This window comes from Coregonus lavaretus, assembly GCF_964263955.1.
Source record: "Coregonus lavaretus genome assembly, chromosome: 37".
NCBI lineage: Eukaryota > Metazoa > Chordata > Actinopteri > Salmoniformes > Salmonidae > Coregonus > Coregonus lavaretus.
This window is the reverse complement of record NC_140024.1, coordinates 13443594-13457813: the sequence shown is the minus strand read 5'-3', so window position 1 is coordinate 13457813 and position 14220 is coordinate 13443594. Positions and strand designations below refer to the sequence as shown.

At 39.3% G+C, this 14220-nt stretch overlaps 1 protein-coding gene across 1 annotated transcript; it reads right to left on the bottom strand.

Moving 5' to 3' along the window:
* Positions 1 to 7664: 7664 nt before the first annotated feature.
* Positions 7665 to 9393, bottom strand: LOC311111212 (E3 SUMO-protein ligase ZBED1-like). The gene is made up of 4 exons (XM_084153923.1): positions 8945 to 9393; positions 8519 to 8622; positions 8286 to 8364; positions 7665 to 8193 (listed from the first exon to the last, which is right to left on the bottom strand). Exons 1-4 carry the CDS (start codon positions 9342 to 9344, stop codon positions 7844 to 7846), a joined length of 933 nt encoding a protein of 310 aa, XP_084010049.1. The 5' UTR covers positions 9345 to 9393; the 3' UTR covers positions 7665 to 7843.
* Between the last annotated feature and the right edge of the window lie 4827 nt (positions 9394 to 14220).

Below are 14220 nucleotides of genomic sequence, written 5' to 3'. Positions count from 1 at the left end.
GTTAAGAATATGTCTGAAGTACCTGCACTCGTCTATAATGGATCTTCCAGTAATGGAAATGAAACGAACCCCAGTTCCCAACCAGCTGCAACTTCTCATAGGGAAAACCAGAGTCTTCCCTATTTGGCTGAAAAACAAAGACATCCCCCTAATTATAGAGATTGCTCTGTGATTATTTAAGACACACAATTGTGGAGATAGAGGACATGGTAATGTGTACTATTACTAATCAGCTATGCCTGTCTAATAATGTGATAGACTACCTGTGAATGGCTATCTGAAGGTGCTGACAGTTGGTCAAGCACTAGCCTCCCAGCTTCAGTGAGGTGAATGGTAGGCTCCTCAATAACCAATTTGGAAGTCTGTGAAAAAAAAGGGAACAGGGTAAAGTAAATTCTCCCTATAAGATCAGATGAGCTTTGGTTAATAATGTGTTTGGTTACCTGTGTGTTTAACACTGCAAGCTCTGTTACCAGCATTCTCCCAGCACGAGTGAGGTAGTAGACTGGTTTGGCCTTGGAGAAGACAGGCTATGAAGACAAGGGAATATGTTTTTTCATTATGTGGTTTTATAGAAAACTAGTGACTTGATGTTAATCTTTAATATCCTCTAGAGACCAGAGAGTATCAGAATGGATAGACTCACAAAGATAGGAACACACAAGGGTCCAGACCAAGGGATTAAAGCCAGACAGGACCGGTGCCCAACCTCCTCATCCACATACTAAGGAACAAGACAGGATTAAATTAAGAGTCAGTTTGAATGATAGACATGTAGCCTATAGGACTGACAGACTGGAATAGGGAGGATCGCAAGAGGAGGCCACTGCATGATAGATTCTAAGACAATTGGCAGTTGAAATACACATGTCTGTGTTCAAAGGTTAAGGAAACATCTGAGGTACCTGCCTATGAATGGTTACCTGTTCATTTTGAGAGGACAGTTCCTCCCATACCATCCTCCTAGCAGGAGTGAAACTGATGATAATGGGCTGCTCCATTGTGAAAATCTGAGAAAATGAGGGAACAGCTTTAAAGATATCAAAGTATTCTACTAGTGGATACTGAAGGTAATTATCCCTATTAGATCAGATGAGTAATGGTTAATAATCTGAATGGTTACCTGTGTGTTTAACATTGCCATCTCTCTCACCAGCATCCTCCCAGCGTGGGTAAGATAATAAATTGGCTGCAGTTTGACAGGCTATAAAAAAAGGGAATATGTTTACAGAAATGTATTTCCAGAAGTTTCTTTTAGAAAAAGTTATGTTTATGTTTAAGCCCCCCTAAAGACCAGAGAGTATCAGAATGGATGGACTTACAGCGTTTGAAACCCACAGAGGTCCAGACCAAGGGATTAAAGCCAGACAGGGCTGCTGCCGAACCTCCTCATCCACGTACTAAGGAACAAGACAGGATCAATTTAAGAGTCCGTTTGAATGATAGACTGGTACTGTATAGGAGTAAAATATTGGCATAGGGAAGATTGCAAGAGGAGGCCACTGCAATGATAATAGTTGAAATACACAGGTCTGAGATATAAATGTTAAGAACATGTCTGAAGTACCTGCAGATGAATGGCTACCTCTTCAAGCTGAGAGGACAGTTCATCCAATACCATCATGCCAGCACGAGAGATGAAAATGTGCTGCTCAATCTTGCAAATCTGTAAGAAAATGAGGGAACAGTTTTAAGGGCATCAAAGTATCCCACTACCATAGTAGATACTGAAGGTAATCCTGCCAATTAGATAAAATGAGCTTTGTCCAATAATCTGCATGGTTACCTGTGTGTTTAACACTGCCAGCTCTCTCACCAGCATCCGTCCAGCATGGGTAAGGTAATAAGTTGGCTGCAGTGTTACAGACTATTACAAAAATAGGGAATATGTTTACAGAAATGTATTTTCATATTGTTCTACAGAAAGCATCATGTTTATGTTTAAGTTACATAAACCAGTCTAAAGACCAAAGAGTATCAGAATGGATGGACTTACAGAGCTGGGAACCCACAGAGGACCAGACCAAGGGATTAAAGCCAGACAGGTCCGCTGCCCAACCTCCTCATCCACATACTAAGGAACAAGACAGGATCAAATTAAAAGTCAGTTTGAATGATAGACAGGTAGCCTATAGGTCTGACAGACTGCTATAGGGAGGATCACAAGAGGAGGCTACTGCATGATAGATTCTGAGACACTACACAGGTCTGTGTTGAAAGGTTAAGGAAACATCTGAGGTAACTGCATATGAATGGCTACCTGTTCATTTTGAGAGGACAGTTCATTCCATACCATCCTCCTAGCAGGAGTGAAACAGGTGAAAATGGGCTGCTCCACTGTGAATATCTGTGAGAAAATGAGGGAACGAACATCAAAGTATTTCACTACCGTAGTGGATACTGAAGGTAATCCTGCCTATTAGATCAGATAAGCTTTGTCCAATAATCTGCATGGTTACCTGCGTGTTTAACACTGCCAGCTCTCTCACCAGCATCCTCCCAGCATGGGTAAGGTAATATGTTGGCTGCAGTTATAAAAAATAGGGAAAATGTTTACAGAAATGTATTTCCATATTGTTCTTCAGAAAACGTCATGTTTATGTTTAAAGTACATAAACCAGTTTTAAGACCAGAGAGAAGACCAAAGAGTATCAGAATGGATGGACTTACAGAGCTGGGAACCCACAGAGGTCCAGACCAAGGGATTAAAGCCAGACAGGGCCGGTGCCCAACCTCCTCAACCACATACTAAGGAAGAAAATCAGGATCAATTTATGAGTCAGTAAAATGACAGTTTGAATGACAGATTGTTATTGAACCAATCCTGCTAATGAAGCAGTATTGTTATAGCCTGGGTGCCAGTCTGTTTCAGCTCTCTGTCCACTCCTTATGGGATTGTGATGCCAATATCATATTGCCACGATGGAATTGGCAAGAGAGCAGAAAGACTGGCACCCAAGCTATTGATAGGCCTGCAGCATTCTTACCTGAACAAGGACTGGGTCCTCCTGGTCCAGGGTGGGCTCATTATCTTTATGAAAAACAATAAAGGATTGTTTTCTCTAAGTTTAAGAAATTCTAGCTACAAGACACCAGACATCTGTCCATGTAGTTAGGCTGATCATATATTTACTTGTGTTTTATATTGTATGACATCAAATGTATTTATGTGTCTGCATAATGTACCAACATGTTCAATTAAACCTAAAGCAACGGTTTGGTTTCAAAGGAGCAAGTTTGTTTGTTGTTGTTAATCTAGGGCTACACTGTAAAAAATGTAATCACCATGACTGCTACCTAAATGACACCCTATTCCCTATTTAGTGCACTACTTTTGACCAGCGCCTTTTAACCATAGAACTATGGGTCCTGGTCAAAATAAGAAATAGGGTATTGGGTGGCATTTGGGACTATTACTATTTAGACATTGTCAAATATGTAAACTTACCCTCCTCAACCGTGACAACACGGTCCACGCTCTCCACGGTGGCCAGTGCATCCTCACCGATACCGTAATATTTGCTATAAAAGTAGACTGCCGAACCGGTCGCAAACAACAGGCCAGCTGCACTCAGAAGCGGCCTCTCGCGGAGGAATCTCAGCGGGGTCGCTGTCAACAAACGACTGAACATAGACCTACTCATTATCGCTCTACATACTGCAGTGATTTTGACTGAGTTCAAAACCATCTGACAATTCTTTCTTAGAATTACAGGGTTTTATAGGGACCATTAATACGTCAAAGTCTTCCATAAGTCATGGTTGGCTATGTCACAATGGGATAAACATGTTTATCAAACTGATTAAAAAACATTCAACAGTGACATCAATGAAATTGAATTTTGAGCATGATTTGGGAGTTTATACAATTGTAAACTATGAAACCATTGTTTAGAGAACAGTAGGAGTATAACCATTTAGAAAATACTGTATCTATGGCTCTGAGTAGGAGTAGAAGGGACAGCGTCACAATGCGCTCGCCATGGTTCTGAAAAAGAACGTTGCTGCGTTCATCAGCTCTGTGATGTTCTAGGCGGAGACACTCACTGAACCACTCACTTTCACGTTCAAGGTGTCAAAGCGTTCAACCAACATGCATTGGACTAAAACATCATTCAAATAGTTACTAAAAAGCCTACAGATATGTTTTACATTATTATTTTAAATATCCTGCATAAATCAGCTGAGATAGCCTACTCTTCTCATCTCTTCGCCCTCCTGCCCTGGTGGTTATATCTGAGCGTTTTGATAACTGATTGATAATTTGGATTATTCATATCCAAAGTGAAATGCTGATTGTGTCATATTTATAATGTAGGCCTAGTAGCCCACGTTTCATGACATAACCCTAATCCTAAAATAGACTAAAATTGAAACCCTGGGCGAGCACACAAGCTCTGGCTGTACAGCCGGCAACAATAATAAATCCAAAGAGGGTGGCTGTTGAGGAAAACCAGTACACCAACACAAATCTTCATTAGGAGATAAAAGTAATCAGAGGCTAAAAGAAAATGGCAGACAATAGAAATCGAATTCGTATGTTACGGCTGGTTAGTGTTTTAATTACGAAGGACTCCCACAAATCTATTGTCTCTCTAAAAAACTGTAGGCTGCATATTGGTGGTCAAAGTGGTCGAAACGATGTAGTGATCCTCGCTAATACAGTGAGCCACATTACAATTCTGACCAAGTGGGTTAAATCTGTTGGAGCGATGCGTAGGGTGTGTGCCTTTCACGCATGTAACCTGGGTTCGCTTCCCCGCCCCTTGTTTGCTACAATATTTTAGGAAAGGGACATCTTCATGACCAACAATCTTACTCTAAAAACGTTTGTGAAAAAAGTTTGGTCAGTCTGTGAAAGTTAGAAAAGGTTGGTTAGTCTGTGAAAGTTAGAAACTTCCAGCAGGAATTGACAGTCATCAGTCAAGGTGGTTGGATTATATAGCTACAGTGGTGCTATGGTTCCAAAAGTGCTGGTGATAAAATTAACATTACTGGCATACACATTTCAAAACAAAAGCCTATGATCAGGTATGGAGTTTTGGAAATGTTGTTAAACCCAACAGTCTATACTCTATAGCACAAAGTGTGATGTCCCCAATGATAAAATTGCATGTTACTCTAATTGTGAGATGTGTTACAGTTTACAATAGGCTACTTGGATCTACTATACCTTCATCCTTTATTAAAGCATTCGGTTGCTAGCATTATCTCCACAAGCAAGGGTATCCTGGGGAAAGACAACTCTTCTCCTCCCAGTAGACTAACTGAATCAAAGCCAGTAGCCTTTAACATTACTGCTAGATAGCCATGTAAACACGAACCTCAGTGGCAGAGCTAAAGCTCATCTGAGATCTTGCATAGGCTGCTGTTTACCATAATCAGGATATTTTTCTACAAACCTTGGCGATACTTTCTTTGTTCTCGATTCGGAAGAAACTTGTCTCTTATGAACATCTGTGTGCAGTTGCAGGTGGAACTTCAGAAAAATATTAAATCCACTTTTTGTATTGAGCGATAAATACCGCTTTCATATGTGTAGATCTTTCTTTTGGTCGCACTGTGGGAAGTGCTGTCATTAAGGCTACTTCTACAAGCGGCCGCAGCCGCTTCGCATAGAAACGACTAGTTACTGCAACGGTGTTGGGAAATGTGAGCTGTGCACAGCTAAAATGCCGAGGACTGTGCAAAAGGTGGATTTAATATATTTTTTGTCGAATTTTCTCTAGTTTTTGGAGTATGCTACCTGTAACTGCACACATACGTTTATAAGAGACACATTTCTTCCTAGGTTAGGGGTCTATAATTGTAAAATATATGTGTTTGATTGAATAACTAGCCTAATCTAACTATCGTGGTCATACATCTGGACTCTTCATCATCATCACCAACACTTTGAATTACTAAGGAATATTCCTATAGCAACTGGTTGCTAGGGGAAACGAGACACTAGCATTATCCTCTTGTTGTGAGACTGAGAGGGAGGATTGGAGAAGTGCACGAGGAGGGGTGGGAAGCAGAGAAGACGGAGCATGGTTGAAATTCCACCAAATGGATAAGAAGAGGCAGACAAAGTTTGACACATTTATGTTTTCAGTGGTTGACCGACACGAATGAACGAGTAAACCTTGTTTTAGCCTAGTGAAGTATCACAAATTAATACCTCAGTATTAATTATCCACTGCACGGAATCTCCATGAGGGCACAAGTCTGCATGACGATTTTCGCGTAAAGAGAGGCAGCGCGGGAGAGCTGACTTGTCGCCTGGCAGGTATGTTCTGCTATTTTGAATAAAGCTAGCCATACAGCTAATATAAGTTTTAGGCTATTATTAATTTCGTATAGCTAACTAAATAAATGAAGCTATATAACAGCAATGCTGTTGTGGGCTTACACATGTAATAATTACAACCAGGAGCCTATAATGGAGGAAGTCAGCTTTTCAGTCAGTCCTATCATTTATATTGAAAATAGGTTATTATAACACAAGGTAAACACACATTTACAATAATTGTTAGGTCTATGTTATTAGCCAAAAATTGACTGATACAAGTACAGAAACATTCATAGCCAGAGGCAACCTAGGCTACACTGCAATTAACACTATACTTGTTATACACGCTGTGTTCTACAGTGCTGATTCTAAGAACAGGGTTAATTCCCATAAAGTATTAGGATCTCTGTCTCTATCACATACATGCATGGCCAAGGAAGATAGGTTGCATAAACAGATACAAATATAGAGCGATAAGGCGCAAGGGGGACAGGGGAAGAGAATAAACAGTGAGAGGGAAAGAATTGGTGAGTACGCTCTGTCCTGCAAATGCCAGAGCACATCAGCGCCGGAGCTACATCTAGTTTGATGTAAGGAAGTAGCCTACTCGATTGCCTATCCAGGGGCCTTGTATGTGATCAGACCTGTTGAAGGTGGGGTTCGTGTGTGAATGTGAGTATGAAAGTGTGAGTATGTATAGCTGTAAGTATGAGAACGTCTCAGTGTAAACTAGGGGTGTAACGATTCGTTTTAACAACGATTCGATTTGTATCACGATTCGTGGTTGTCGATACGATTCAAGGACGATATTGGTTCATTTAGAACGATACGATCCGAAACGATTCAGTGACTTGAAATCGATTCAGTAAACTTTTAGCCAAAAATTCAACCAGTGTGACTGAAATAAATACCTGGATACTGGACAGTGCAGGTGAAGTTTCCTAGATTCCTGTTTCTTGTAATGGAATCAGGTATCAATTAATTATGAATATAAATAAACAAGTGAACAACAATGAATGGCAAATGCATTCACATTTTATTTGAATAAAGTGCAAACAACACTTTAGGTTGAATTAACAGGAAGTTAAAATTGTCTGATCTCATTTTCAATATTCAATACATTTTCAATAAAAGTACAGTAAGTGCAACCAACATTTCAACAGTAGGTTTACCTGCTACTTCTGCTTTTGTTTTTCAACATAAAAATATTACAATATTAATATCAAAAATAAAGTGCAACCAACATCTCTTCAGGTTGAATAAAGAGTAGGTTTACCTGCTACTTCTGCTTTTGTTTTTCAACATTACAATACAAATACAGTATTAATATCAAAAATAAAGTGCAACCAACATCTCTTCAGGTTGAATTAACAGCAGGTTTACCTGCTACTTCTGCTTTTGTTTTTCAACATTACAATACAAATACAGTATTAATATCAAAAATAAAGTGCAACCAACATTTCTTCAGGTTGAATGAGCAGTGGATGAACCTGCTACTACTCTCATTTTAATAAACAAACAATATTCAACAAAAGATCAAGTGTAACCTACTAGGCTACTCTTCAATGACTACAGATTTTTTTTCAAAAATATCAACTGATCAACATGATCTGGCCGCAGAACACTTCTCTGTGCGTTCACTATGTCGCCAGCAGTACTAAAAACTTGTTCTGCTGGCACACTGGTGCCTGGAATGCACAGGTACCGTTTAGCAAGGGTGGAAAGTACAGGTAGCTCTTTCTCCTGAGATCTCCACCACTTCATGGCATTTTCAGTCAAAGGCAACGCATCCTTTGCTCGGTACTTTAACACCTCTGCTCTGGCTGTCTCGCTTGTGGATTTTCTTTCTCTTTGGGTGAAGGAATCGCCAAACAGCGCATCTAAGGCTTTCTTCTTACAAGGAGGTGACTCATTTGGAGCTACAATATAAGAAATATATTTCAAAATATAGTAATGTTTTTCATTAATACAAAACAACAACAATCTTTTATTGGTATCACATGAAACACACCTGTGGTCTCTTCATTGAATCCTGACAGCTTTGTGCTTGAGCTTCCCTCGTCTTCCTCCTGATTTCCCATTGCTTGCATCTATTGATGTAAGAATGTGTGAACTGTTCAAATTTCTGCTCTGTAATACTGCACACATAAATTTAGAGGAAGATAAAGAACAGATGAGATTTGAGAGAGGACAAATGAAAGGGGAGAAGAGAAAAGAGCAGAGGAAAGAGGAGAGAAGAGTTACCTGGTGGGACACTTCTGCCTCAAAAACCAGTTTTGTGTAGACCTGTTCTCTGTCCTCTTTTTCCAGGTAGGGCAGTTCTTTAAATCGCGGGTCCAACGCTGATGCTGTTTAAAGAACAAGAATATTGCATTCATTGCATTATTAAATTAAGTTGACCTGAAATTGCAAGTGATGACCACCTCCTCATACACAAAATAATAAGAAGATTAAACTTTAGTATGTTTAAAAGAAATGTGGCACAGTGATGATGTAAAGCCACCATGAACTAAGAATTGTATTGCAGATATCTTGTTTACTTTTCCATATGAAAAAACAACTCAAATTCAAACTTGAAAACGCAAAGGTGTGGCATTTTACAAATTAATACAGTCTAATAACCTAAAATATTAACCAAGTTGATTTTAATTAAGACTCAAAATTAATTACCTATGTTGAGAGCATCTTGGGTGCCTCTGTAGCGTGTGGAGAGGTCACTGGCCATCACCCTCTTAATCTCTGCAACCAGGGTTGAGTCGTCTTCGCATGGCTGTAGGTGTTTCAGCAGTTTTGCTTGAAGAGGAGCAATTACAGAGAGAGTTGGCTGGTCTTCTTCACACATCACAGTGGTTGCCATTTTGACAGGACCCATCAACTGAACAATGTCATCCATGTTGGCAATATCACTCTCACTCAGCGTGCCTACATCTGTGACCCCCTTTCGTAGATCCTTGGACATCAGAGTTGCCATTATAGCTGGCTGTTGTTCCAAAAAACGTTCAAGCATTTCGAATGAACTGTTCCATCTGGTGATTATGTCTTGGATCAGTTTATGTTTTGGTAAATCCATCAGAGTTTGTTTTTCCTGTAGGGCGTGACATGCAATCGGGCTGCGGTGAAAATATCCAACCATTTTTCGCACTTTCCCCAACAACCTGGAAGCACGGTCCACCCCAAACCCTTCTGCGAGGCAAGGTTGAGTGTATGTGCGAAGCAGGTAATGTGTGGACTGAACTGGGCTTCTGCACCGGCCACAATCATATTCCTGGCGTTATCTGTGACGATGGCAGGATTCTTGTCGTAGATTTTCCACTCCATGCAGGCTTGACGCAGTAACGCGCCAATATTTTTACCAGTATGGGCTTCATTTAAAACTCTGGTTAGCAGAAAAAAGGTCTTCATTTTCCACTCCGGATCAATGTGATGAGAGGTAATTGTCACATACCCTTGATTTGAGCATGACGTCCAGCCATCTGTCGTTATCGCTACTCGTTCAGCTTGAGAAAGCGACAGCTTCACATCATTCTTAGTACTTTCGTACAATGCAGGAATAACCTTTTCTGAGAAGTGTGGTCGGCTTGGTATTGTGTACCTTGGCTCCAATGTTTGAATCATTTCACGGAATCCCGGATTTTCAACCACACTGTAGGGTCGCATGTCTTTGCAGATAAACTTGGCAATTGTTGCTGTGATGTTTTTCGCCCGAGCTGAGTTTTGGCCTAGTCTCTGACTAAACATGCAGGCGAGACCTGAGGCTTCTGCAGAGTTGACTTTACCTTTCGCTGCTGTAGCAGCGGGAACGCTGCAAGAGGTGCCTGGACGGTCGGTGTTGTGTGAAATCCAATGGCGCCTTAGTAGGTGGTTGGAGAGATTTGTCGTGTTGCCGTTGTACTTTACTTGACCTTTACATATCCTAGAAACAGCGAGCGACTTATTTAGAACATCTCCGTCTTTGCAAAAGCCAAAGTGTTTCCACACACTGGACCGCAATGGTGGCTTGATAATTTCTCGCTCGTCGGCTACTCCTCTGTAGTCCGCCATGCTATGTTTGGTTGTCTTTGCGCCTTTGCGCTGCTGTTGGCGCGATGACGCCACGGATAGGCAGACTGAATCGAGTAATGTTTAAAGCCTTTATCATTAAAAGTGCTAAGAAAAAACATCCATATAAAGTCTGACGTGCTTAAATCCAATGGGTTATTTCCTAGTATCGATACAATCGATTTATTACATTTTAAAACGATGTTAGATCGATATATGTTGTCCAAAAGGCCAACTCGCCGAGCACAGATCGATGTAGTTGGATCATAGGAATATAAATCGATACATCGATGTAGTAGATGGATCGTTACACCCCTAATTGATATGTTTTACTATTTACATTTACTGTGCATGAGTAGCCATTTTGACAGCTTCACACAGCAAAAATGAAATCATCCAAGACAGACAAGTTATTTATTGTAACTGAGGAGTACTTGTGACTAATATCCTTACACTATTTTCTCCACAAAAAACTTGTCACAACATGGCAATTACAGTAAGTAGAAATCTTACCGTAGTCTTATCCTTACCTTTCAGACAGCGGAATGAATGGAGAATAGAGGCTTTTAAATCTTACAGGCAGTGTCACAGAGTTCATTGAAATCAATTTCACAGGTCTGTCTAAACCAACTGTGTAATAAAAGTGTTGAATTACATAAATATGCAACCATAACTGTAATTCCCAGAATGTTCAAGAGACTTAATAAAGAGAGACCAAAGATTAGGCCTACTATCTGATACAGAGTTTATAGCCAAGTACAACACCTGACAGTTACATAAATGGGTAACATGGTGAGTTAACTTAAAGGGGCAATCTGCAATTGGTATGTCCATTTTTGGAATTTTTAGATAATTATATATTCCCATTGATCTCTGAGAATATGACTTACAAATTCCTCATACACCTAGTTTAACTGTCGTACCCCATCAGAACCCAAAATATAATCTTGTTTGTACATGTGCATCATGACAATATTTCATGAAAGATATACTTATGACACTGGTTGATTATCTCAGTTGATACTACAATCATGGTTTGTTGTTGTATTTAAATGGTCCACTATGCTGCAGAATATGAATATGTGGCTACCTCCATATGTTGAGGTGTATTGTGATTATTTGCTTCTGATAATGCATTTTATATTGCCCCTGAGAAGTAATAAATATTTATTATACAATAGTAGTATATTTTATTCAGTTCTATTGTATTCACAAGTAGACTTTGTTGAATTACATAACATTTATGCGTTAGCATAGAAACATGTAGGTTAAAGTTTCATAGCAAATCTGGTTCAGTAATTTAGTGTGCCATAGTTCTGAGATCAAAAAACAAAACATTATTAATTATTCAAATATTATGTCTTGTGAAAACATTCCTGGTATATCTGTTCTACAAAACATATTGCTAACATTGCTGGCATAAATGTCACTAAGCCAAAGTATGACAGCATGATCACTCAACAAAACCATCAATCTAGCTTCTACAGTATAACAGCAGAGTTTAATTTAATTAATATAGGTCTAATCCAAGTGTGCATGAGGTCATTGCATTCAAATAAATACATTTGATACAAAACGTTTTGTAATGGCTTAATTTAAAGTAATAATTCACCCAAAATAAATCACCAAATGCAGCTAATTTTATGGATGGTGAGAAAGTGGTCTGTGAGTTGGCTTAACATTAGCCCACTTGCAAAACAAATTGGACATGCAATCGAAGAGTGGATTATCATTTTGGGTATGATAACAGGGGTCATACAACTTCCATCCTTTTGCAGTCAACAATACTAAGGCTATATATGCTTTAGTTGAGTATACAAACCTGAATCTTAGGTTGCAGAGTCCTTAAGCTCCATTCTGTCTCTTTACACTTCTATAACAAGTCTAGACTGAACTAGGGGTTGCACCAAATATTGATATGCTTTAGCTGAGTATACAAACCTTAATCTTAGGTTGCAGAGTCCATATTCTGTCTTAAAACACTTCTATGACAATTCTAGGAAGACTGAGCTTCTGATTGCACCAAATATTGATATGCTTATCTCCAGTTCTGGTTACCTTATCATCAGTGGTGTAAAGTACTTAAGTAAAAATATTTTAAAGTACTACTGTCGTATATGATGAATGGTGGCCATTATCGCTGTCAACAAAAAGTCCGTTATGCTGCATCGTGTCAGAAGTTTTTATTCATATCACGAGGTTACAGCATAAATTACAGACACGCGTTGCCTGGAGAACGACTTCCCAGATTGATATGGTCGTTCTGTCGTCTCATCGTTTAACTCCTATTTATAAACAATGCAAAGGGAGGGACTACTCCCTCTTCTGGCCAATCACCAGTCTCCCCTCGGGCGTCACCCTCCAAGCGGCACATTTCAAATAACATCATAAAACATCCCCCCTTTGGCCTGAACAACCAACATTCCATTTCGTCATGAAAAACATTTAACAAAGGCATAATCTTCAGATACGATATTCCCCCCTTTCGAGACGAAATAAACGTCTCGAAAACAAACAGAATAAGATTATGACTATTAACCATTTATCTCATTGAATATTCTTAACCTTAACCCCAAAAACATTCTCCTCTAGAGTGTAAATACCTTTCTATGAAATACCTGTTTATGAAGTGTGAATACATTACTATGACCCATGAAGAAATCTCTATGGAGTGTAAATACATTACTATGACATATGAACAACTGTTTATGAAGTATGAACACATTACTATGAATTATGAATAAATCTCTATGGAGTGTGAGAGCGAAAAACTGTCCAGCAGCCATCCATATCAATCAAGACAGTAAAATTCTCTCACCGTCCCTCTGCCCCAGGCAACCACCGTCGGTACTCCAGATAACCTCATAACTCATGTAAATGCATTTGAAACTATGATGTAATTAAATACCCATGTAAACAAAATCCTATCCATAAATATCCACTCTCAGGCTGGTCAACCCATAGGACCTGAAAGGGAATCTCTCCCTGCTTAAACCTTCTGTCCCTAACCCCATCGAAATAAACAAAAGCATCTACGATCCTCATCTGCATTCAATAACATCAAACATAATTCTACTAAAATCAATACCTAAGAATATGACACAATTATGTATTACACATGTCTATATTTCATTGCAGACACTGGAATGTAGTCCACTACACTTCCTCTTCCTGTAGTGTCCTCTTCCAATGGACTTGTTGATGATGGAATCAGCCACACCATCCTTGTTTCATCTCCTCCAGTCATATTGTCCCTTCATATTGTCTTTGTTTGAGTATTCCAATCTCCACATGTTCTCCCACATGCTTCTGGAATGACAAGAAAATAACCGACCAAACAGTATCCTTTGCAAAACAACCACTTTCAAATTAAACCTCCATTTCACCTAAGAATTTAAAAAATGATACATAAATGATGCATGAATCACATTATCCATTCCCCCCTTTGATTCATAAATCATACTAAAAATTATACTAATATTGAAAAAACAATTTGAAAAATCATCAAATAATCCAAAATGATATTTATCCCTCAGTTCCACTTGTCCATCTTTATCCAGATCAGGAACAGTCAACACCGGCATCTGAGTGTTGTCTCCAGGCACCACTTCTCCAACCTATCTCAATCTCATAACTTTCTCAAAAGTCAGTACAAACATCACACAGTGTTATCAAAGCTTAAACTAGAATCTGACCCATCACTGCCCCTACTGGCCTAATTGATCTTGCAACCAAATCCTTTCAAATGCATCCCTTACAATGCATCTATAACCCCAGTGATATTATCTGAACTATCTGGACTCACAGTAATACACTAATATTTATCAATATTATCTTCCCAAATGTTACACCATACCATGAATGAAGTCCCCCCTTCTCCCTTAAACTTATTCTTCAATGATAGGCTT